General features: G+C 38.4%; 1 protein-coding gene across 1 annotated transcript; it reads right to left on the bottom strand.

The window, feature by feature from the left end:
* Nucleotides 1-75: 75 nt before the first annotated feature.
* On the bottom strand, nucleotides 76-24,013 carry LOC111606062. Its single transcript, XM_023325796.1, has 6 exons — nucleotides 23,888-24,013; nucleotides 19,888-20,203; nucleotides 15,479-15,597; nucleotides 10,048-10,230; nucleotides 1,138-1,182; nucleotides 76-478 (listed from the first exon to the last, which is right to left on the bottom strand). The coding sequence occupies exons 2-6, from the start codon at nucleotides 20,189-20,191 to the stop codon at nucleotides 473-475; spliced, it is 657 nt and encodes a 218-aa protein (XP_023181564.1). The 5' UTR covers nucleotides 20,192-20,203; nucleotides 23,888-24,013; the 3' UTR covers nucleotides 76-472.
* Between the last annotated feature and the right edge of the window lie 374 nt (nucleotides 24,014-24,387).

Below are 24,387 nucleotides of genomic sequence, written 5' to 3'. Positions count from 1 at the left end.
TATCGAGGCTTGTTTTAAGTAAAAGCCTTGTTTCATTGGCAGATTATTTAGCTATTTAGCTCTGCCAGTGGAACTAATACCTTTTCATCAGTATTAATGAATTATTGACTTAAAGAGCTCCTATTCTTGCTGGAAGTAAGGTAGTATACTTGAAATAAGACAAAACTAAGGAATATTGCAGTATAAGCTATATGAAAATACTTGGTAATACTTTGTGTTTTTGCAGTGAGGTAACAGAAGCAGTCGGCTCTCTGACTGAACAGCAGCAGGTTCCAGAGCCGACCTCCGCTCATTTCCAGTTACCCTGCTGGTTCCAGTCTGACAGCAGTGGGAGGCTGTCGCAGCCAATGAGCAGCCGGCCTGCGTCCCAGACGCCGGTGATTACGGGGTATCGTCATGGGAACGGTTTGGGGGCAGCTTGTTTGGAAGCCGGCGGCTAAACGATGCTCAGCAAACATTTACACTGCAGGGTTCACCCCTACACACAAGCACACACACACACACACACACAAACACACACACATTACATCTTTCTATCTTTACAAAGACTCTGCATTGTTTCAATTCATTCATTCATTTCAATAACCTTTACTATTCTCTATACCTAACAATTAACATTAACATGCCTCACCATAAACCTCACTTTACGTCTTAGTCCCAAACCTTACCAAGGGCTCTCCAAAGTGAGGTGCAGGGGCCATTTGTGGTCCTTGAATTAATTTTGTTTGGCCCCAAACCACAGTTAGAATGGTACTAATTGGTACTAACATTTTCTGTAATTTTTTTAGGATGAGCTTTTATGTGGCTAGTTTACATCTTTTTAAATGGAAAATGTTAATAACACCAAGAATTTTTCTTTAGATAGCCTTCTCTGTTGTTGGCTTTTACCTTGATTTCATAATTAATTGTGGCACAAACATATTTTCACTCAAAAATAGACTTTCAAATATGCTAAGATATTTACATCTTAGTATACAAATACGGAGATGAAGTATTATCTTAGTAACACAGAAAACCGATTGATTATGTGCGGTTTTTGTCTTCAGGAGATTGTTGAACATACCAGAAAAGACTGTAAATAGATCATTTAAATGATTACAAACACACACAAACACACACTGTTTCTCTTAAACTCACCATGACAGACGAAGCAGTGACACTCCTCGTATCGTCCTCTTCACTCTGCAAAACATCAACCCCACCAAAACATTTAATCTGATTCATGGCTTTCTTTAAAAACACGTTGACATTTTACACATTGACAGTTTGTTTTTAAACCGGTTTTGAACTGGTTTTTGACATTTTACTGTCAATAAATACATTAAACCAGAGCCGACTCTACGTTACATGACCTATGATTGATCAACACAGCTCAGTTAATATCGGCTTTATTTCATCCATAAATGAAATAAATGTGCATTATACATCTGAGATTATTATAATAATTATAATTATTATTATGGGAAAGATTACAACATAATATAAAACTGATGGCTGTTGATGTACAACACTTGGAATAACAAACTCATGTAAAAATAAGTTTTTAAATGAGGATAAAAATGTCAAACAAGGTTCATTTTTCCTTCAAGTGATACTGACCTCCTAATCGTACATCTATAAACCAAATCTTTGTGATTACTAGTGTGCTTGGGGGCCCCCTGCTGGTGCGGAGGCCTCTGAGCTGACATCAATGCAGAATACCAGGATGAAATTTAAATGTTCAAACTGTTTTTCAATGTTATGCATTTTTAAAAAAAATATTTTCCTGATTTTCTCCAAAGCAGTAGCAAAACATTGATGACAAAATAAAACCAACAGAAATTGAATAAGTTCCTCTGCTTTTCAAATTTTGAAGTTTTTCCCTAAAATGCTAAAATTTCTCATCATTCAATAAAATATTTTGGTTCAAAAACAATAACAAATATAAGTATATATTCTTGTACAATGATTTTGTTTCGGTTATCACAAATTATTTTTTTTAAATATCTTTTTTAAATTTTGACTGCTTTCATGAGTTCTTTAACTGATTTTGGGCTGTAATATGGTATTTTGTTTTTATTTCACTTTTATTTTTTGTGAGGTTTCAACTCTGATTGCTTTGGGGTGAAAGTTATTGATGTTTAGTACTGCTGTACATATTTGTACACATTCTGAACAAATCTTTCATTACATTTTTTATTGTTTTTTGTACAGGTTTAAAAATTTGAGAGGGAACTGGTTTTGGAGCAGCTTATGGTTTGGTTTGACATGGTTTGTTGTTGCGTTTGTTTTATGGAGTTTACTACCAATTTGTGATATTGGGAGTAAACTTTTGGACATACCTCAAACTGTTTTGAACCCAAATTTGTCTTTCTACTGTTTTGGAAAATGTGGGTAATTTTATTCAGATTTTATATTCCTGTTTGAGGCAAATTCTAAAAGTCGGTGATGAAGTTTAATGGATGTTTGGTACTGGTTTGTAACATGGGTGTTGGTCTTCTTGGTTTTCATTTTGAACCAGGATTAGTTTTGGACCGGTTTTAATTTTTGGTTTGTCATTTTGAGTCCACCATGGCAACAGTTTTTTTAACATCTGGATTTAGACTAGTTTCCAGTCTAGATTAGAATTGGTTTCAGTTATAAATTTAGTTAAAACATTTAGGAAGTGTCTGTCTAGTTCTAGGTGATTTTGTTCAGTTTTATTGGTTTAATTGTTCTTTTGTTATTTTCAATTGTTGATTTGATCCAGAATAATGACTCGTACTCGCTGTTCTTCTCATTGCTTGGGTTGGTTTTAAGATATGAGCTGAAGCCTCTTATTTTTGGTGTTGATGATGATGTGAAACATGAATATCTGGAACAGAATCCCTAAGAGGATTGTTGGGGGAAACAATCGCCTCTTTCCTGCAGCGTCCCGGTGATATGATGGACGTTAACTGTGTTGGTGTGTTGCTGAGGAGGGAGTCCCAGGAGACGAAGAGGAGGAGGAGGAGGAAGCTGCTCTTCTTCTACCTCATTAGTAATCCAACACAGTCTCAGTGAGGTGTCTCACTAAATGATTGTGGCTCGTTTAAGAGGTGAACTAAAGGTAAGAAAACAAGAATTTGGACGTCCACAGTTGCTGAATTAATGCTTGCTGAGAAGATTTCAGTTTATAAGTTTTTATCTGAAGAAAGAGATGATTTATGTGGTTTTATTTGGGGAAAACATTCACAGAAGTAGGAATTAAATCTTCAAAAACTAATAATTCAATTAATAAAAAAGATCAATTTATCACCCAGCCCTAGTCTAAATTGACCTCCAGCTTGTTTGTTTAGAGAGTCCGGTTTGTTTGAGTAGGTGTGAATATGCAATTTAACTCTATTGCTGACCAAAAAAGTGAACTTTGGCCTGCAATACTCAGCCTTGGTTTGATTAAAGTGAACTGTAGATCAGTTTGAATGCATGTGAACGCCAAGTAGATCTGAGGTTGCTTCAAAAGCAGGAATCAAACTATAGCGCATGGCATTCTGGGTAAATACAACAAAACAAATCTGCAAGTCTAGCGCTGGCAGGAGAAATGATTTGTGGTTTTCTACAACCGCTAAAATATGACGCCGTTCTATTTTTGTTACATTTTGAGAAGAAGGAAGTTGCGCTCAGTGTCTTCTTCTGAAGTTTTTGTGTCGTTTCCTTCAGTGGTTCTTGGTGCAGTGCCCCCACAGGCAAGGAGGGGAACAGGTTTTTCAAAGGATTGGGATTGTTTGACACAGAGCAGTGTGAAAGTGAACTACAGCAGCTGAAAATGTAACAAATGTTGCTAGGCTCGGTCCAATCGAACCGAGCCTTTAGGGGATTTTTTCACACCCGATAGTCAAGAGTTCACTTTTTTTGGTCCACATCAGAGTTTGATTGTGGATTCAGACCTTCCTGAACAAACCAGACGTTCTAGAAAAACCAAGCAGCGTTTGATTAAAGCGGACTAAACAGTGCTGGTGTGAACGCCCCCTAAATGTGCTTCTTCACACTCAGTAGAGTAAACCGTGTGCAGTCAGCTGCTGTGGTTGGTGAGAGTCCCCTCACGAGGCATGGTAGCTCCCGCAGATCTGACTCCATGTTAAATTCAGCTCCGTCAGTTCGGAGGAGACAGGAATCATCTCCAGTTTTTCCTCCGTTTTGCATAACAAAAGCTTTTCCCCATCCTGTCAAAACACAGCCGGCTGGTTTCTCCTCCCCCCTCCTCAGATCTTCTGTCAGACCCCCCTGCTGCCTCCTCTTCATCACCATCCAGGAGTTGCTCTCTTGTATGCCAATAGCCTGTCCTAATTGTTGGCGTTTACAAGGTGCTGCCGGGCGCTGAAGCCCTGCAGAGCAGGAAAAGGAGCAAAGGGAGGTAAAACCTGAGGGGTCGAGGTGCAAAACGATGGAGGATGAGACGCAACATTTAGAAGGGAGAGTTTTATCTGACGATGTTTCCATTTTAGGCTGACATGACCTTTAAAGTTTTGTTTTTACTTGTTTTCTTTGAATAAAGACACATGACTACACTGCAAAAACAAAAAAATTTCCCAAGTATTTTGGTCTAGTTTCTAGTGCAAATATCTCAGACTAGAAATGAGACAAATTTAATTTACAATTTCAGGAAGAAGTAGTAGCTTGTTTTGAGTCAGTAATTCTTAAATATTGGTAGAAAGTACTATTTTCACCTGCAGACATTTTCACTTACAGCAAGACATTTTTCCCATTGAACTTGAACCTTTTAATGCTATCATCACTATATTGACTTAAAACAATTGACTGTATCTTGCTGGAAAGTTAGATGTAAGTTAGATTTGTCTTATTTCAAGTATAGTAAAATATTTTTACTAAAAACTAGACAAAAAATACTGTTTTTGCAGTGTATGGTTTAAAAATACAATTTCAGATTTCCATTTTCAATCTTTTTTTGTTTCTCGCTTTCTTTCCTAAAACAGAAATTACAAATGTCAGGAAATATGTTCAAAAAAAGGTTTTTATTTCTATCACTTCTTCTGAGTTGTACATTTGGAGTATTACGACCAGGGTCCAATTTTTTTTAATTGTTGAATTACTATAATATATATAATATGTACGGTATGTCCCTTTTCAGGTGTACTAAAACTGTTTTAAGGCGGGTCTTATGAAACAAAAACATTTTAGCAAATATGTTTCACCTTCTTAGATGTTTATTTTAACCTCTTATTTTCTATCAAATGTAATTGCTTGTGTTATTTTAGGCCCTTTAAGATCTCAAGATTAAAAGGACATTACAAATAAAATGTGTTATTGTTATTAAATATTTTAGATTTATATTTAATAAACCTTTAATTTGTGTTAAATATTTGAGCTTGTTTGCTGTAGTTGGTTTGTTTTGATGCGTTCTATGAAAACCTCCACAGATCTAAATGTAAACACTCATAATTACCCTAAATAGATAATAATTAGCGCTGAACTTGTTGATTCTTCCTGTTAGAAAGGCTTAAAATCATCCTGCAACAACCTGAGTCCGCTCATCAAATCCCCAGATGGCGTTCGATCCTGCACCACCATCAGAGGCAGACTCATCTCATCGTGATGATGAGGAGAAGCTCGTTGCCGGACATTCGTCATTAATTCACGTTTTTTCACAACTCGGCGGGTCTGAAACTGAGACGTTCCTCCACAGTCCAGAGAGCCGGATCAAAACATATTAAAGCCTCCGATGAAGTCCGCTCCACTGACACAGGACTAAGCTTTATGACTTGAAGAGACTCCATAATCCCACTTCCCTGAAGGTCATTAGGAGCGGGGAAGGTGGAGTTTCACCCATCGTTTAGTGAAAGTGAAGTTTGAGGAGGTTAAATCAAACTTCTTAAACATAGAGATGTTGGCGCAGACATCTGAAGGTATATAAGTCGTGACTGTATCATCTGAGGATCTCCAGGCTCTTCTTATGATGCACAGAAAAATGAGGTGCAGATTTCTGGTCTCTGATTATTGTAAAGATTGAATAAAGAATGGAGAACTGATTTTAAAAAATTATATGAGTGGGGAAACTATGGTATGTAGCAAATTCTGATTTTTAAAGGGGATCTATTATGCAAAATTCACTTTTTGAATAATATATATTTCTGTATAGGTTTCTACTGCTTCTAAAAACAACCATAGCACTTAAAAACAAAACACCTGCTTTTTGACCTGCTTTTGACAAAATGTTTATGTTTTTTGGTGTCTGGAAAAGAGCCGTTTCAAAAACCTTCCAATTGTTAAGTCACACAGCGCCGTTACCTAGCAACCCCAGTCGAGTCCAGCCCATTAGGTCAGCTGATTTTACTGCTCTACGCGCTGTACAATGGCTACTAGAAAAGACAAGTGTTTTGTTGTTGATTTACCATCCAGAAATCAGTTGTTGCATTTTTGTTGGTTGTGAAGGAGGCTCTACTTCAGCTTTTCAAAGATATTTGGTTGTATAATTGCACCTCTGTTTGCAGCCATTTTCACATAGTAGAGTAAACATTGAGGTGAGGGGGTTTGGCCAGCAGCAGTTTATTTGGATTTAAAGTGATCAGATGCCCTAAAACAGCTCATTCTGAATTGATCTCAAAATACGTAGAACTGACTAGATTAAAATCTCATTATCTAAGAATTACTTTGTGCAAAAATAATATGTAATGAACATGTTTTGTGTATTCCACAGACATATTCTAACCTGTTCAAGGAAGTATCACAGGTCACCTTTGACCCTCAGTTAATACAGCAAACATTTTTCACAAGAGAGTGACCCACATCACACCTATATTGCTGGGAGTAAGCTGCATTTTTTTCTTTATTTTGCAATCTGGATGTCTGTCTTTTAATGATGTGGAACTCTTTTTAAGTTTTGAATCTACAATGATTTCTCTTTCATAACAAAAAAACAGACTTCTTTAAGTCCGTTTCCTCTTGTTCAATTAGAATTGTCTGCTTATGCTTGTCTAAAATATTCCTTTTGACTTGATCATTTTGACCCATGTGACAAAAAGTTTGGACACTGCTGCTTTATGGTGTTAAGACATCATTTCATGTCTGTCAAACTGTTTCATTTGGAGTATAAAGAAATGAGAAGTGACTCATTTTCGAGGTTTGTGCCTTTACTTCTCTTGAAGGCTTGTCTTCCTCTGTCTCTGCCTCTCTTTCATTGCAGCTGAGTCCCTGCTGACAGTTTGAGCTGCTGATCTCCTCCATGACCTCTGCAGGATCTTTAACTCTGCTTCTTTACTTCATAGAGTGCAGCAGGAACGCAGCTGTCTCCGTTCACGTCTGTTTCCTCAGTGATCAGAGAAGACAACTCCTCCCATGTCAGCGTCTTTGAGCGAGGGAAAAAACAGCAGCATGTGTGGAGTTTTAACCTGAGACTGAGGCATGCTGGGAAGTGAAGGCGCCAAAAGTGGTGGAGGCCACAGAGCATGATCAAGCTGTTAGCGCAGCAAAGAAATGCTCCTGTGCTTTAAACTTTGAGAAATCATATCCACAGGATTCAGCTGTCAGCTTTAAAAGAAGTAACTCACCTGACAGCCACATCTAAATGAACAATCTGCAGAATGAAGCAGTTATTTTATATGATTTTATATGATTAATTGATTAATCAACAGCTAAAATAATCATTAGTCGCAGCCCTAGACCGAAGCACACATGAAAATGAATTCAAGGATATCCAGACCTGGAAGCAATAAGGCTTAGAGGAGGGAGCTGAAGAGTGAAGCTGCAGAAACAGAAATTTTTTTTTATTTGATTAATCAATTAATTGTCAGAATAATTCATATAATAAATCAATTACTAAAATAACTGTTAGTTGCAGAACTGTTCTAAGCTTTCTACTTTACCTTTATGTATTAAAGCTGCAGTACGCAACTTTTAAATAAAATATTTGGGTTTTTTTTACATATTTGTTAAAACTGTCACCATGTCATGACAGTATGAGACAAATAATCTGTGAAAAGATCGATCTCCTCTACCTTCCACCTGAGCTGCAGAGGAGTTAGATTTTTTTTCCAGATTATCTGTCTCATACCAAAGTATCATGACATGGTGACAGCTTCAAGAAATATGTAAAAAAAAAAAAAAGTTTTATAAAATTTACATCCTGCAGCTTTAATGCCACTTATTATTCTGAATAAGAACATTTATGAACACAACTACATATCGTAAATAACTATTGCTTCCCAGAATAATCCCTGTCCATGTGGCGCTATAAACTCTTGAAGATCTTGAGCTGGAAAAGCTCAAACTTCGGTCCTTACAGCAGGACTCTGAGCATCACACGAAACTGGAACCAGTAAAACCAGCAGCTCCCTTCCAGTGATGAAATCTCTCCCCTCATTATCATATTAATTGAGATTTCCCAACAATCGTGTTTTGCTAATGGACGGATTGAGAGGCGGCGAGTGTGAGTGAGGCAGTTTTAATGAGACTGATACCCACAGCGCTGCAGCGTCTTATCTGTCGATGGGGAGCCCGGCCTTATGTAATCTGCTCTCTCATTCTCCGCCGCCGCCGCTTGATTGTTTCTGATGAAAAAGCCATTTTGGAGCCACCGCCGCCTTCTGTTCTGCAGCGTGGCCCTCGTTGTCAGAGACTTCGGGGGGCAGAGGGGGTCAAAGGAATTATGATTACGGTACAGCGTCATTCGGCGGGCTCGTCGTTGCCCCGGTGACCCCTCCGCGGAGACGGTGATAAAAGTGGAACATGAGCGTTTTGTTGAGAGGGACGGCAGCCGTTGTTCAGTTCAGAGGTTCGTCTCGACACGGCGGGGCCCATTTAGGTCTCTGATACCCGGCAGGATGAGATTCACATGTAAATCAGCTGGAGATTCAAACTCAGCCTGAACTCAACACGTGTTTGCTGACACCAACAGAGAGGGTCGTTCACAAACCAATAAATGAAACTGAGGGGAAAATTACAGGACTATAATAGAGATGATTCAGCTTCTTTTTTTTATTTGGCCTCGATCCATAAGTTTGACCCGTTAACATCTGAGGCGTCTGTTCAGACATGAATAAGGTTGCATCTCCCTGGAGATTCTGATGCAGAATAAACCTAATGGATAGGTCTATGGAAAGCTGTTTTGTACATTAATGGCATATTTTCCAGCATCACATATCGTCTAAAAACTAATGGTGTGACTTTGCCTCCTTCTCATTGGTTCAGAAGGTGGAGTTAGGAATTGTAAATGGTGGTGTGATATTTGATTCAATGTTGATTTAAATATTTCCATACTGATTTAGTAATAAGTAGTAGGTACATAATTAATTGGGAAACCTATTAATAAATTTATGTATAACTATATATATTTTTTTCCTACCAATATGAAAAGCCATGGTGCTATGCGTTCATATTTTGAGCAGCAAAATATCTGAAAATAAAAGCACGATAACACTAATAGAGTACAAATTTAAAACATGATAGTGTTGTATTAAAACTGATGCAAAGTGTATGTCAATAATTCTATTTTCTTATGAAAAAAAGACAACATGCATAATTTTCGCATAATTTTTAAGCATATTTACACAATATTGCTATTCTGACCTACATTTCTCACCAGTAGGTCAGATAATGTTCATGAAATAGTTGTTTGCCAATCGCCAATAAACTCAAGAAGAAGAAAGCAACTTCAAATCTGAGTCCAAGCAGAATCAACTGTGCCATAAATCACCATTTTTACCATGGATCTAGATAAAACGTCACACAAAAAACGCTGGTTTATGGCTTAGGACTCCACAAAATATGGTGAAAATTCTGTCAAAATGGGGCTTTTTATGCCTTTATAAAAATACATTCTCAACACTGAGAATCATGCCGTTTATCTGAGTCATCAAATGCTGCTTTGAACGCCATCACACAAAAAAAGCTGCATTCAATGACCTGGATAAACACCATAATTTCCAGCTCTCTTGAAAATGTTGTTCACCATGGTGCGAACCCACTGACCAGGGGATCTAATCGATTTACAGGGTTTTCCAACTCGATTTGGAAGTTACAGCTGGACATATCGGGGCAATGATAGACACACACTCTCATATGAACATGTGATTGATGCCGTTTTACTCCACTCACCCTCCTGGAGATGTTCAGCTCGCTGGTCACAGAGCAGGAATCGCTCCTTGGAGACGGGAGGTCACAGAAGTTTGCGTCTCCTCCATCGCCGCCAGAGATCAGATTGCTCACACTAATGGCTGCAGGGATCACCAGGTCCGGAGGCCTTGCTGCTCTCTGAGGAACTGCTGCTGATCGACAAGCCTGGAGAAATGAGACAGATTCATGTCAGAGCTACACTGTAAAATGATTAACTAGTTCTGATTAACATCAATGTGTAAAATGAGGGTTTGTTTCCACTAAAGGCGTCTTTTCAAGGAACCAGTGGAATTTTCTGCTGCATTCTGAAGGTTTAGACCCAAAGCTGGAGGTTTTTCTGGCGTGTGTAAGGTGAACCGACCTAACCCAACCTCAGACTCAGTCAGATAAACATGTTAACAATCAGAGATGGGTAGAGTACCCAAAAACTTTACTCAAGTAAGAGTAGCAATATGTCAACATTTATCTCCTCAGGTACAAGTAAAGAGTAGCCATCCACTCTTTAATTTATTGAAAAATTACTCAATAAAGAGTGAGGAAAGGATTCGGTAAAAAGGGGACTCAAATACCGAGTAACAGATCAAAACATCAATCTTTTAATATTTAAAAATTACGTCAAATGGACCAAAATATAAAATTATGAGGGAATATAAATATAAATAATATAATTGCCAAAAAAATCCAAATCTATTTATTTTTATATAAAACTTAAGAAATTGACAAAAACTGCAGGTCTGGTGAAATTTTGGTTAAATCAAGTTCAGTAACTCAGTGGGAAAAGTATCCGGAAATTTTACTCAAGAGTAACGATACTTCGTAATAATATTACTCAAGTAAACGTAAAAAATACGGCGCAGTAGAAATACTACTAAAAGTAAATGTAACTAGTTACTATCCAACTCCGCAAAAATATTGTGCAGCTTTGGCATTGCTAGCTTCATAATAATCAGTTTCAAACGGTCCTTTATTTTCCTTTAACTTTAACTATAACAGATTTTAAATCACTAAAGTCTGAATACAGTCGTCTGGAGGAATGACAGAGTGCATTATTTACAAAAAGCAATATTTTACGTGTTGAACGTCGGTGACACAGAACCTTCATAGTCCATCTCAAGTAGCTTTAAGATTAGCATATTAGCATATTAGCGTGTCTGGTGCTCCACAAAATGTCCGCGTGCCTGTGACAGAACGCGGCGCTCACCATCACAGGAGGCCGAGGCCTGTTCGGTCCAATTAGGCCTCAGTCGGCAGCAAACGCCAGCAGCTGCAGTTTAACATCTCACAAAGCTGTGATTGTCCTTTAACTGTTGAGGACGGCAGTCCCAGGGGGGCTAATTATCACACAAACTCCCACTCAGGTCCACAGAGCCTCACCGGGAAGGCCCGAGAAAAGAAACATCGCACCTATCATTCTGATTCCAGCTAATTACTTCCAGGTTTACATGGCGGTTACTGTAAACAGTAATGACACTACTTTGCATTTCAAATAAGATTTTTAATCCGGACTCGGTGCAGCTTCAGCCGCTTCCGAAACAACGTTCTGGTATGTGAGGAAACTCTACTTAGCGGCATAAATAGTGGGGCTACTAGCAATGTCAGACATCCATGAGAAAAACAAGTTTATCTCTGTGTGCTTCATAAACTGAACCTTAACTTGATTTGATTTGAACCAGAAATGAGGAGAAACCAATGCGCCATACAGTGTCTTCAACTAACAATTATTTTAGTTATCGATTTTGATTTAAAAAATGGTACATAATGCAGATTTGTCATGTTACCCTTTCTTATGCAATATTATTTACAGCATGTCAGGGTCATTGTAGATAGACAAAAAAGGGAGGAGTAAATTTCCCCAATAAAACCTTTTAAATTAATCTCAGAAATAAACAAATAAAAAAGGAAATCTCTGGGTTTGAGAAGTCAAAAACTGGTTGGAAACAATCTCAGAAATTTTCAAATGAATTTAAGAAAATCTATATTAAAGACAAGGAAATTTCTGAATTTTCAAAAGTCAAAAATTTGCTTAAAAAACACATTTGTGGTTAATCTTGTGGCTAGAAACGTGGAAATATCAAAGTTTCAAAGTAAAAGATTTTCGGACTTTGGAAACTCAGAAAATGTCAAAGTTTTTTTCTAGAAAATTTCTGAGATTAATCTCATAACTCGTGAGTATTTTTTGACGGAAATTTACTGCCCTTTTCTATCTACAAACTGATGGATTATTTCCCATATAGCTAGTACTTTTCATCAACATTGTGGAATTATTCACTTACAGCAAGCTCCTGTATCTTGCAGAAATGTTACTTCTAAGTTAGTTTTCTAAGTTAGTTTCTAGATATTTGCACTAGAAACTAGACCAAAAATACTTTGTAAGATTTTGTTTTTGCAGTGATGGTTGAAATTTCCTGTTGATGCTTGACTGATCCTTTTGTTTGTCTTCAGACATAAAACCTCAGAAATAGGAAGAAAGCATGGTGTGGCGCGACATATTGACTCTGCAGACAAACAGGAAGCAGAGGTGACGATAAAAAGGGGTTTAATACGACCACAGCCCCTTCAGTTTGTCTGCAGCTGGTGAGCCATCCTTGATGTCATTCTGTTCACTTCCTGTCGCTGTTTGATCAGAAAGAGACCTGCTGCAGATTCACATGTTGTTCAAACCCTGCTTGCAGTCCTTTGTTATAACGTCTGTTTCCTCGCAGTGATGTTTTTATTTCATTTTTCAACTCGTCCTCTGTCAGCGTTTCCCCCCCTTCAGGACAGATTAAAACTGATTTAAACGGGAAGAATCCAGCTTCATGCGGCCTGTGAAGACCTCTCCAATAATTAGCTGCATTTAGATTTGTCTTCATTATTTTCCTGCGCCTGCAGCTGCAGCAGCGGCAGCATGGTGAAGGCTAACAGCAGCAGATGATGGAGGGTTAACCCTGATAAGGTGATGAGGGCCCCTCCCTCCTTGCCTCTTTCCCCAAACAGCAGAGAAAGCGAACCCCCAGTGAACATTCAAGCCTGTAAATTGTTTATCAGACACTAATGCAGGAGCCTAATCCTATTTGCATTCATATTAGTTCCCATATCACCATCTCAGGGAGGACTTATTTGAATTCTACTGAGGGCGAAATAACTTTATGCATGATATCAGTATCTTCATAATTCACATCAGTAAAGTCAATTTGGTTGAAGTGCTCCTGCGCCGTGTGCCACCGAGCTGCAGAGGAAACTTATTTGGAGGTGCTTCACTTCAGCGAGGAAGCGTGGAAGTATATTAGAAACTCTCTCACACGTCTTCCTTCCCTCCTCCATCAGAGGCGGTGCCGACCACTTCCTTCCACTCAGCGCAGCGATTCAGCAGCGGAGGAAATGCTGCAGGTCTGTCCCTATCAGGTCCACAAAGGGATAAACCTGCTTCTGGGCCTGCGCCGAGTCACCAAAACAAACTTTTACTCCCTCTGCAGGAAACCATCCAGGACTCCACACTGCAAATACCAAGTACTTAGGTCCAAATATCTTAGTTGACTTGAAATAAGGCCAGAGGTGTTCATAGACATTGAACTCACCTCAGAGTGTCACTACTTCATCTAAGAAATATTGAAGACTAAAAAGTATTTGGTAAGAAGTCTACTGAAAGTACTGAGTAACTGATGAAATGATCAATCATTATTAGAATTAATAATTATTATATTTAGAAATTACATCATCAGATGGACCAAAATATAAAGTTAAGTGGAAATGTTGGTATTTTAAGGATGTAAATGGCAGTAATTCATATAATTAACTGGGGATGCACCGATATAAAACATTTGGCAGATATCAATATTTACCAATATTATATATATTTCTCTACTGTTTCGATACATTCGGAAAGAAAATGAGACAAATGACAAGAAGATGAAAACAAATATTGATTGCCTGGGTTTTTTTACTGGATTGATACCGACATGTTAAAAAATTACTAATATAAAATAACTAAACAAAAATACTTGGTAAGATTTTGTGTTTTTGATATGGAGAGATGAACCATTGGTTCAGTGCAGGGCCAGATTCACAAGGATGTGGGACCCTGGACTGGAGACAGTTTTGGTCCCAACTACTGAGGAAAAATTATTTTACTAATGCAAATTAGAGCACATTAATAGGTAATCATATACTTCAGCAGGTACAAACTGATAAATAAAGGTTTAATACGTCCTCAAGCCAATAACTCCACATTTGTTCCAAAGAAATCAACTACAACTACATAATTTTTCAAACCCTTGAATATTATTTATATTCATAAAAATCCCAAAATACTAATACAACTCACCTAGTCTGATCCTATAAGTTTTACATAAAGTACAATTTAAAAAACAACAACAACGCATTCATTAAAATTAACAATAAAAACCTTTGGGCCTTCCCAAAACATAGTAGCCCTGGGCTACTGCCCTATAATTTATATTTATAAAAATCCCAAAATATTAATACAACTCACCTAATTTGGGCCTATGAGTTTTACATAAAGTAAAAATTTTGCTAAACACGTATTAAAGCAGTGGTTTAAGATGGAACAGCACTGGTTTAATCAGGAGGGAATCTGGTTTAATCCAGAATATCACTGGTTTAATCCAGAATATCACTGGTTTAATCTAGAACAGCACTGGTTTAAACTGGAAGACTAGTTTAAACAGAAATAGGAGTGACATAAATGTAAAAAAAAAATTAAATCTGAAAACAGAAATTGCATCTGTCCTAAAACAACAACAAAAAAATCTGCTAATTTATATATTAAAACATAATTTTTAATCTCTGAAACCGGAATCATTAAACTGTTAAACATCTGGGTTAAAACCGTCCAATTTCAGAACCAACAAAGAACTGAGAATGTCTCAAACAGTGATATTTTTTATATTATTGTTGTTTTATGTCCCCATATGTTCAGGAGGAAGTGTGTCTCACTGAATGAATTGCTGATCTGGATTTCATGGCTGCTGTCATCTACAATAAAGCTTTGAATGTGAGTGTTTGCAGATGATGAGCAGTTAACACAGACGATGATGAAAACAGGAATAAAAGTGTCAGGATGAACCGAGCTTCGGGTTGGTGATGAAAGGATGCGCGGCTCAGAATGAAATAAAAAAATACGATAAAGAGTTCACAGGCAAAAAAAAAGAGTTTTGAAAACATTCAACGTCTCTTATATCTACCGTGTGACAAGCACACAGGTATAATTACATCCTAAACCCACAGACTCTGAGAAGAGGTAATAAAAAGTGAGCAGAAAAGTGTTTTTGAAGAAGAAAGCGAAAGGCTGTCAGGAGGGCCGGGCTTTGATCAGAGACGCCGTTTAAAGGCAGGAGGAAAGCTCAACGTGGAGCTGAGAACAAACAGAGGCCCTCAGCTCATGAATAAAGACCGTTTCTGTCTCTGGACTCACCTGATCCGCCTCAGTGACCACCAGCGCCAACACACCGCCACCTGACTCCCCAGCTTCATCCTGATTGGTCGGAGCAGCCGTCAGGTCCGGTCCTGATCGGTTCTGATACACACCAATGGCTGATTGGTGGGGAAAAAGACACTTTTAGAGAAATATTGTGTGATTTAGTTTTCATAAGCTCAAGCAAAGTGCAAAGAACCTCTAAGAGGCGCTGTTTTAAGCATAATAAAAAACAAACTGCAAGCTGTTTCACATTATAAAAAGAAATCTGAATCTAGAATAAAAATGAGAAGCAGTAATCTCTAATCAACTGGGCAGAATCAAAGTTTTAAGGTGGACCTTTTAGGCAGAATTCACATTTCACAAATTTTTTTTCCTTTTGTGTTTTTACTGCTTACAAAAACAGTCCAACCATTTAAAAAAATAATTTAAAAATAACATTCAGGAATTTTTTGGCAACAAGTCGATGTTATTTGGTGTCTGGAAAATGAGCCTTTTCACAAACCTTTGGAATGTTGAGCCACAATGGAAGGGAACTGTGTCGTTACCTAGCAACCCCAGCTGGGCCCAACCCGTTACTTAGCAACTCAAGAACACCAGAGGTTGACTGGAGGGGGAGGGAAAAAATGACACTTTGAGAGAGATTTTGTTTTCATAAGCTCATGCAAAGTGCAAAGAGACTCTAGGGGGCGCTGTTTTAAGCAACAACAACAAAAAAAGAACTACAAGCTGCTTCACATTGAAAAAAAGAAATACATCTGAATTTAGAATAAAAATGAGAAGCAGTAATCCCAAATCAAGTGGGCAGAAACAAAGTTTAAAGTAGACCTCTTAGGCCATATTCACATATTGCACTTTTTTCTTCTATTTAGGTTTCTACTGCTTCTAAAAATAGTCCAAACATTAAAATAAAAAATCACCCATTCATTTATTGGTAATAAGTTAATGTTTTTTGGTGTCTGAAAAATGAGCCGTTTAAAAAACTTCCTGAATGTTGAGTCACAACGGACAGGACAGTGCAGTAACCTAGCAACCAAAGCAGCGCTCCAGCTTTGACAGCTGGTTTTACTGCTGTACAATGGCTGCTAGCGGAAATCACTTGCTGCATTCTTGTTGGTTGTGCAGGATTCTCTACTTCTGCTTTTCAAAGATGTATGGTTATATAATTGTGCATCGGTTTTCAGGCATTTTTACATTCGAGCTTAAACATAGAGCTGAGGGTGTGGCCAGCAGCAGCTTATTCACATTAAAGTGGCAAGAGGTCCTTAAAGGAGCTCAAAATAGGCAGAACTTAGCAGACTGAAATTTGATTATTTAAAAATGTGCAAAAACTGTCAATATCGTGTTTCATGTTTAGCCCATAGGCCTATCCTAACCTTTTCAAGGAAGCATATTACTCTTGTTTAAGGAAAAGTTCACCAGCAGAAAGACCTGAACCAGTGAAAACTAAAACTACAAACATCATAGCGACCAGTATAAAACATTTGTTCTTGCTGTCTCTGATAGAGGTGAGCAAATTGATCCAAAATATTGATAATGTCAATACCAGGTCTGGATCAGTATTTAAGTTTCAGATTTAAACCCATGAAATTTAATTTAATTTTTGCAATTTCAGTTCTCAACTCTACCGTAATAAAAACTTTTGCCTTGATTTGCTCTCAGATTATATATTCTTTGCTATTTATTTAGAAAAAAATGCACACAAATTTGTTGTCATATAAATAGTTTTCACAGTTGGAACCAAACTGATGCACAAAATGTTTTTATTAGGAAAAAATACTAGAAAGCAGAAACCGTTAAAGATCCTCGTGGTACTTTATGTCACTTCTTCATGTTGTTGGATTTAAAGAATCCCATGAATGGAGACAAAGGTCGGGCTGCATCTTCTAGAAATGTTTGTTGCGGATTCAGAGCCTTTGTTTGTCTCTTTCAGATTGACGGCAGACCCACAGATTCTCATTTCTCGTTCCTGAATCAGCAGCTTTGTAATGTTCGATCCTGAAGCAAGGTACTGTCACATCAAACAGAGCAGCAGTGACTGCGGTGAAGCTGCGACTTTCTGAGCTGTTTCTGTTTGTTTCTGAGGCCTCTTCGCCGTTTGTTTCGGCTCTCAGGTCTTCGTGTTAAAGCCGCAGCGCTCACAGTGCAGAAGAGCACATGCCTCCCAGAATAAAGGTGTTATCACGCTTCAACCAGCTTCCTGCCATGGTTCTCCTGGTGCACTTTGACCGACTGCAGACTCGCACCTCCCAGGCTCTCAGTGCTCAACTCTCTGCAGAAACAGTCTAAACTATGAATTAATGCTTTATTTCCACAGGAACTATCTATAAACTTCAACCTCTCATTTAATTTGAGAAGGCAGGTTCGTCTCCGGCACGGGGAAAGTTTTAATGTGTTTAGAAGACGTAAACTGAACTGGTCTTCAGAAAGTTCACTTATAAAAAACACACATCAGGTTCCCCATCACCACCAAAGTAGAGAAAATCAAAACTTTGCTGCAACAACTTGTGGCGTTCTGTCTGAATTCATCCGTCTCTCACAGCAGGAATTTCATCCCACTCTTTTTTAAAGTGTTGATTGAGCAGGGCCACGCCAATTCAAATCTACGACTTTCAAAGACTTTTAAAAAACATTAAGATTGAAATTTAAGACTTGTATAACAATAGAAATTTACAGAAGATTGCATATTTTGCAATGCTCTCTACAGACGTTATAGTTTTCACACTTTATAGTTTGGTCGACTTGGTTTGACTGGGTAACAAAATTGTCATATTTGTTACATTTTCAGCTGCTGCGGTTCACTTTCACACTGCACTGTGTCAAACAAACCAAACCCTTTAAAAATTTGTTCCCCCCCTCACCTGTGGTGGCGCTGCACCAAGAACCACTGAACAAATCCACACAAAAACCTCTGGAGAAAATTCTGACTGCAACTTTTTTCTTCACAAAATGTAAACACAAATGGAATAGCATCAGATTTGAGCAATTGCAGGATTTCTCTTTTTTCTTTGGCAAAAGACCACAAGCAATTTCTCCGTCTAACACTAGACCCTTGCGTTTGTTTTGGTTTTATTTACCCAGAATACCCTACGATTCCACTTCCTGCTTTTTTTGTTCTGCATCAGAGTTCGAGTACGCGTTCACACCTCTCCAAACAAACTGAACTTTCTAGACAGTTCAGTTTGTCTAGAAAGACTAGATTTCGATTAAAGTGAACTAAATAGGTTTTTAAATGAATTAAAAATATTTTTAGTGAAACAAATGTCAGACTTTTTTGGACACGCAGACACCATGTGAGCTTATTGAACCCTGCACATGTTTCTGCACAGCTTTCTGAAGGTCCCAGTGGAGCACTTCAATCCAGGAATGGTTTGGACTTTGACTAGATCTTTATTCTGTACTTTATACCATTTTGACCATTATAGATTTGCTGTTGTTTTCAGGACCATTGTCTTATTAATAATCCAGTTATTATTATTATTAGCTTGAGGCTGTCGAGCTTCGGCCTCACATTTGATTCCAGGTCATACGGAGGAGGTGAAGCCCAGACCATTAACCCCTAACACAATGCTTAACAGTTGGTATAAGGTGTGTTCAGTTGAAACTTTTATGCGTTTTAGGAAGGAAAAATATGTTTTCTCTTTAAATCCTAACAAACAAATCATGCATTTCAGCCTTACTCTGTTTTTTCATAAATTTTAAAATTCAACATGCTAACCAAGGCCTAAGGCCATTAGGGTCTTGAGCCAAAAAGTCAAGCTTATTTCAAGGTTATTTTTATACACCTTTTCAGCAACAAGGCAGATCAAATTGCTTTACATCTTATATGACACAGCAACCAATTATGGTTTACTCCTGTAAATGAAATGTTCTACAGGTGACAGGAGGCCGACTTTGTAACTGTCTTTATGTGTCTCTGAAGGTTCAGGTCTAAGTCCATCATTACAGATTTTGGGCCTGATCACTAATTTCTAGCTGCAATAACTGAAGCTGTGCACTGACTCTAAATTGTTTCTCTTAAGGTACAAAGATAATAACTTCAGTTTTGTTTCTGTTCAGCTGGAAAAGGTTATAGCACATCCACACTTTGATTTGTCCAAAGCATTTGAATCTGGTGACATCATATTGCCGAGTTTTGTAACATCTGTATAGTAATGATGGCTAATCTTACTTCCTATGTTAACTTGAGCTGATGGGAGCATATTGAAGAGGAGGTGTCCCAGGATTGAACCTCGGGGTACACCACACGTGATTTCTGTCCAATGAGAAGTTACCTATTGACACAAAGAATTCCCTGTTCTTTAGGTAAGATTTGAGTACTGGGCCAGGACGTTTGACCGAACTCTCCTGCAAACCAAACTATGTCATTTACTCAGTGACTGCAGTGAAGCTTTACAGTTTCTGCTCACCTTCGTCCATGCAGTCCTGGATCTTCTCCTCTGCAACTGGACTGAACTCTGACTGTCCTGATGAGTTTTCTTCATAAGTCTGTGTTGGACATCTGTCTTCTGTCTGGACCTCTGGTTCATGATCCAGATGAGGATCATGCTCTTCAAGCACTTTGTCACAAATATTATCTTCCTCTGGATTTACCAGCCAACATTTCTGGTCCTGATCATCTCCAAGACTCTTTGGATTCTGGTCTGGCATCGGTTCTTGGTCATACTGAGCCTCTGCAGCTGAAGGTGACGGAGGCTTAGAGACATCTTCCATTTTAGATGAACTCTGAGGGGAGACGCAGAGGCAGAAATTCACTGAGCAAAATGGCTAATAAAACTTCACAAAGTTGCATTATTCACCCGACACAGATTAGGAAGGTGGAACTTATACTTCTAAAAGTGTAAAAACTGAGAACGGGACTAAAACACTGTCAGGTAGCAGACCTTACTGGCGGAAAAGACAAACACAAGAGGAAGAGGAAGAGGTAGGAGGATGATGGATGATGACGTGCCATGTTTCCTAATGATTTATCTCGTGAACAAACTTATTCAGATGTGATTTTAATCCAGTTCCTTAAAGCAACATATAGTTCCCACAACTCTGAACTGGAAGTGATCCACAACATCTTAGCAGACCAGCGCATGCGCAATGCATAGCAGACCCATGTCTTCCAGACCGACAAAAAAAATATGTAGACACTCTTAACCAATGCGCGCGAGAGAAGGAGAACAATATGGCTGCTGTCGGGGTCAACCAGTAAGAGTCGGAGAAAGAAAACATGTCAGACAATGTGGACAAGCTGCCTCCTATTATGCTTCACTACCTAGTAAATACGAAGAGCGCGTACATCATGGAGGAGCTTCACGGCCTAAAATCTATGGAGGCATACAATCAATCTTTAAACGCATTTGAAAGGACGTACGAAATAGTTAGGTGAATAAGGTTATGGCGACTGGCAGAATAAGTACGTGTAACAGACTGCATGTCTGTCTTAGCTTGTAGATGAAAGCTATATGCTAATTTTGCTGGTTCCGCAGTAAGTATTACAGTAAATATCACAGATATTTATCTTAGTTTTACACAGAGGTGGGTAGAGTACTGAAAAAACTGTAATCGAGTAACAGTTTTAATGTACTTATATTGTTCATAAGTTAGATTGGAACAAGGCCAGAGCGAGTCCTAAGCTTTAGCTTGTTTACTGTTGTCATAGCAACTCCATAGCAACTGCCTGCTAAGGTGGCGGTCGGTTACAAAGTTACTGGAAGTGTGACGTCAAGTGAAATTGTGTGGGGGAATTTTTCTAACATTAGCGGAATATATACAAAGATTTGTGTAAAAATAATTAATGTAGAGATGCAGCTTTAGAGCGATTGGCAGAGTAACTAAACTTACTCTAATGAAGCGGTAAAAAGCATCTGGATACATCGAGAGCAGATCTCAGGTGATCTGAGAGTTGAACAGTCTTTACAGTCTGCTGCAAAGACTGTGATGCAGCAAGAAGGTAACTAAATGTATGAGTCTATGGGCCTCTGGCCATCTTTTGTTAACTAAGCCGAACAATTGAGAGAGAAAAACTTAAAATCAAGACATGATGATTGATGTAATCAGAAGCACACATTAATAGATCTTGTGGTTCCTGTTTCTCAGAAGTTTCCCTGTTTGCTCAATGACAGATAAAATTCAGAGAACTGCAGCGCGTAAACTAACAGGAGACCTTTGCATCACTGAAATTATTATGTGCTCTGTGCAGAATCTCGCTGCTAACACTTAGCAGAGGAGTCCCAGGGGTGGTAATTATGTCTGAGCTCAGATAACAAGGAGCACATTTCAGACTTGAATAATAACTATTAAAGAAGAGTGTTTTCCAATTAATTAAACACACTGTCTTTATGTAACCTCTGGACATTTGCCCCGCGGGCTGAGCTCATTTATGAGCTGCTGCAGGAAAACAAACCAAGCTCCTTTCATGTGAAAACCCTCACAAAGTACCTCTGAGAATAGCTGCACATTTCCCTGAATATTCAACTTTGTTCATGCAAATTGTGGACATAACTTTTTGTTAAGATAAAGCTGCACCGCAGAGTTATATCAGGCCTGCTGGGGTCTCCACTCCGCAATGATGAAAGAGTAATTAGACCTTTTTCTGAGCCACTGCTTCCTCCTGCAGGAGAAGCAGAAGTAGAAGAAGATTGTTCACCTGTCCTGCCACTGAGGGTTCTAATGAAAGGTGCTTAAAGAAGCGTGAAAATACCATTCAATCTGCTGCTGCTGCTGCTGCTGCTGCAGAGGAGCAGCTCACATCATTTCACCAATCAATGCAGCCAGGCTGGTGAGGAGCTCCGCATATTACTCTGGCTTCATTGGGTCGAATCAACCTTCGTTCGGCGCCGAGATGTTTTCATGCTTTAAACAGAGAGACTTTCAGCTGATTCAGCAGGAAAACTGAGCCGGGTGTTCCTGCTGGTGAACAGATTATCATCTCAGTCATGACCCCGACTTCTGGTCGACTTGAACTGCATCTTCTGATATTTGGTTTGGAGCTAATATTTTTTTGGTAAAAAGTATTGATTTAATTTGCCTTCAAAATAGCAGATGTCCACTGCTATTTTAGGGTTTTTTCATGTTTTAAATCAGTCCAAATAATATGTAGTACTGACAATATATAAGTACCAAAATTAATTAAAGGGCACTTACAATGCAAAATTCCCATTTTGCATGTTTTTGTACTTCCAATTGTATCTCCACTGTAAGTTAATGTGTTTTGGTGTCTGAAAAATGAGCCGATTCAAAAAGCTTCATTACTCCAACGAAGCCCAACCCGTTACCTAACAACCCCAGCTGGGTTCAGCCTGTTACCTAGCAACCCAAGCTGAGCTCCTGCACATGTGGTCAGCTGTTTTTTCTGCTGCATGCGCTGTACAATGGATGCTGGAAAAGGCAAGAGTTTTGTTGTTTGTTGAAAACAACTAAAATTGGTTATTTTGAGTTTCTGTTTTTTGTTCCATTGATGTTTTGTAATTTGTTCATTCGTTTGTGTTGATATTTTTTTAGTTGTTTTCGACCTGTTTTGTTCCTTCATGTTTGTTTTTTAATGTTACCTTCCCTGCTGACATTCTTCCTCAATTGCACTGGATTACACTAATTAATTAAACCTGGTTTTCTTGTCACTCACTCACCTTCCCAGTTGTTTAAAAGCCTGTCAGTCAAACATGGAGTACCTCAGGGCCATGTACTCAGTCTACTACCTTTCTTTTATTTACATGATTCACCTTTTTCAAATTATTTTCCACAATGCTCTGCAGTTTCATTGATAAAACAGCTAAACATACATCTATATCATAACCAAAACCTTTGCACTCTTTGCTAAACTATGTTGTAGGATATCAAAGCCTGGATGTCTGCAGATCATCAGGAAAACTGATATTCCCTATAGGAGCTTCCTGGAAAGGCTCCTCTGCCTGTCCTCTGAGATCTTTAGTTTTGGTGTCCTTCTTCAACACTGAACACAATAAAAACTTTATTGAAACTACTTTCACAATCTCTTTTCTGAATAACTGCTACAATGTCTTGTTTGGGTAATTCACTAAAGCGCTTGAAAGGCTCCAAAATGTCCAAAACCCTGAACACACCAAACCTCCAACTCTTGCTTTCAATTAAATCTTGTGTCAACTATTAAAGTCATTTCAATACGCCCCTGAACTTTATCTATACCAGCATCAGGTTGAACTTTTCTTCATTCCTAACAATAAACTGAAACTTTTTAGGATTTTCTTCATGCAGAAACAAAGACAAAAGCTTCGTTGTTGGTCTCTACTGTACCAAAGACAGGAAAAGGTGGCTTCCATCTTTTAAAAAAACTCTCATAAATGATCCATCTCTCCATAGTTACTCCAAAGAGTATTTATCAGCCTGTATGGACTGAACATAGAGAAGACAGTTAGGGATCTGCTGAGGTGTAATCAGACTCACCAGGTGAGAAATATAAAGCTTGGCCCTCCAACTGAACTCTCGCCTGTAGATGTGAAGAGTCCGGCTTGATGCTGCTCATCCAAACAGAGGAAACCCACTTCTCTTCCTGACAGCGAACACACCACTGAGGAGCAGTGACGGACGGACCTTTCACTCTCTTCCTGCTGAGAGAAAAGCCTTCTGCTCTGCTAATTATAGTCTACAAATCAGATTAACACTCAGATCTTTTACTCTACGACTTCAATGAGCACAAAGAGTCACGTTCATTTGAACACACCCCGCAGGGAATCAGACTCCTGGTGTCACTCTGAACATTTCAGCTGGTGACATTAATAATCAAATATTCTAGATTAAAATGCAACAGACAGAAATATAACCGTCACTCTGATCACTATTCCTGGTTTTATTGTTTTGGAGAGAACAAATTCAAAACATCTTTACAAAAAGCTGATTACAACTTTGCAAAGTTCAGCATGGATTTGTTTTTACTGTATTTTACC

The sequence above is a fragment of the Xiphophorus maculatus genome, chromosome 2 (genome assembly GCF_002775205.1).
Source record: "Xiphophorus maculatus strain JP 163 A chromosome 2, X_maculatus-5.0-male, whole genome shotgun sequence".
Taxonomy (NCBI): domain Eukaryota; kingdom Metazoa; phylum Chordata; class Actinopteri; order Cyprinodontiformes; family Poeciliidae; genus Xiphophorus; species Xiphophorus maculatus.
The sequence above is the reverse complement of the archived record's forward strand: the minus strand, read 5'-3'. Positions and strand labels throughout refer to the sequence as shown.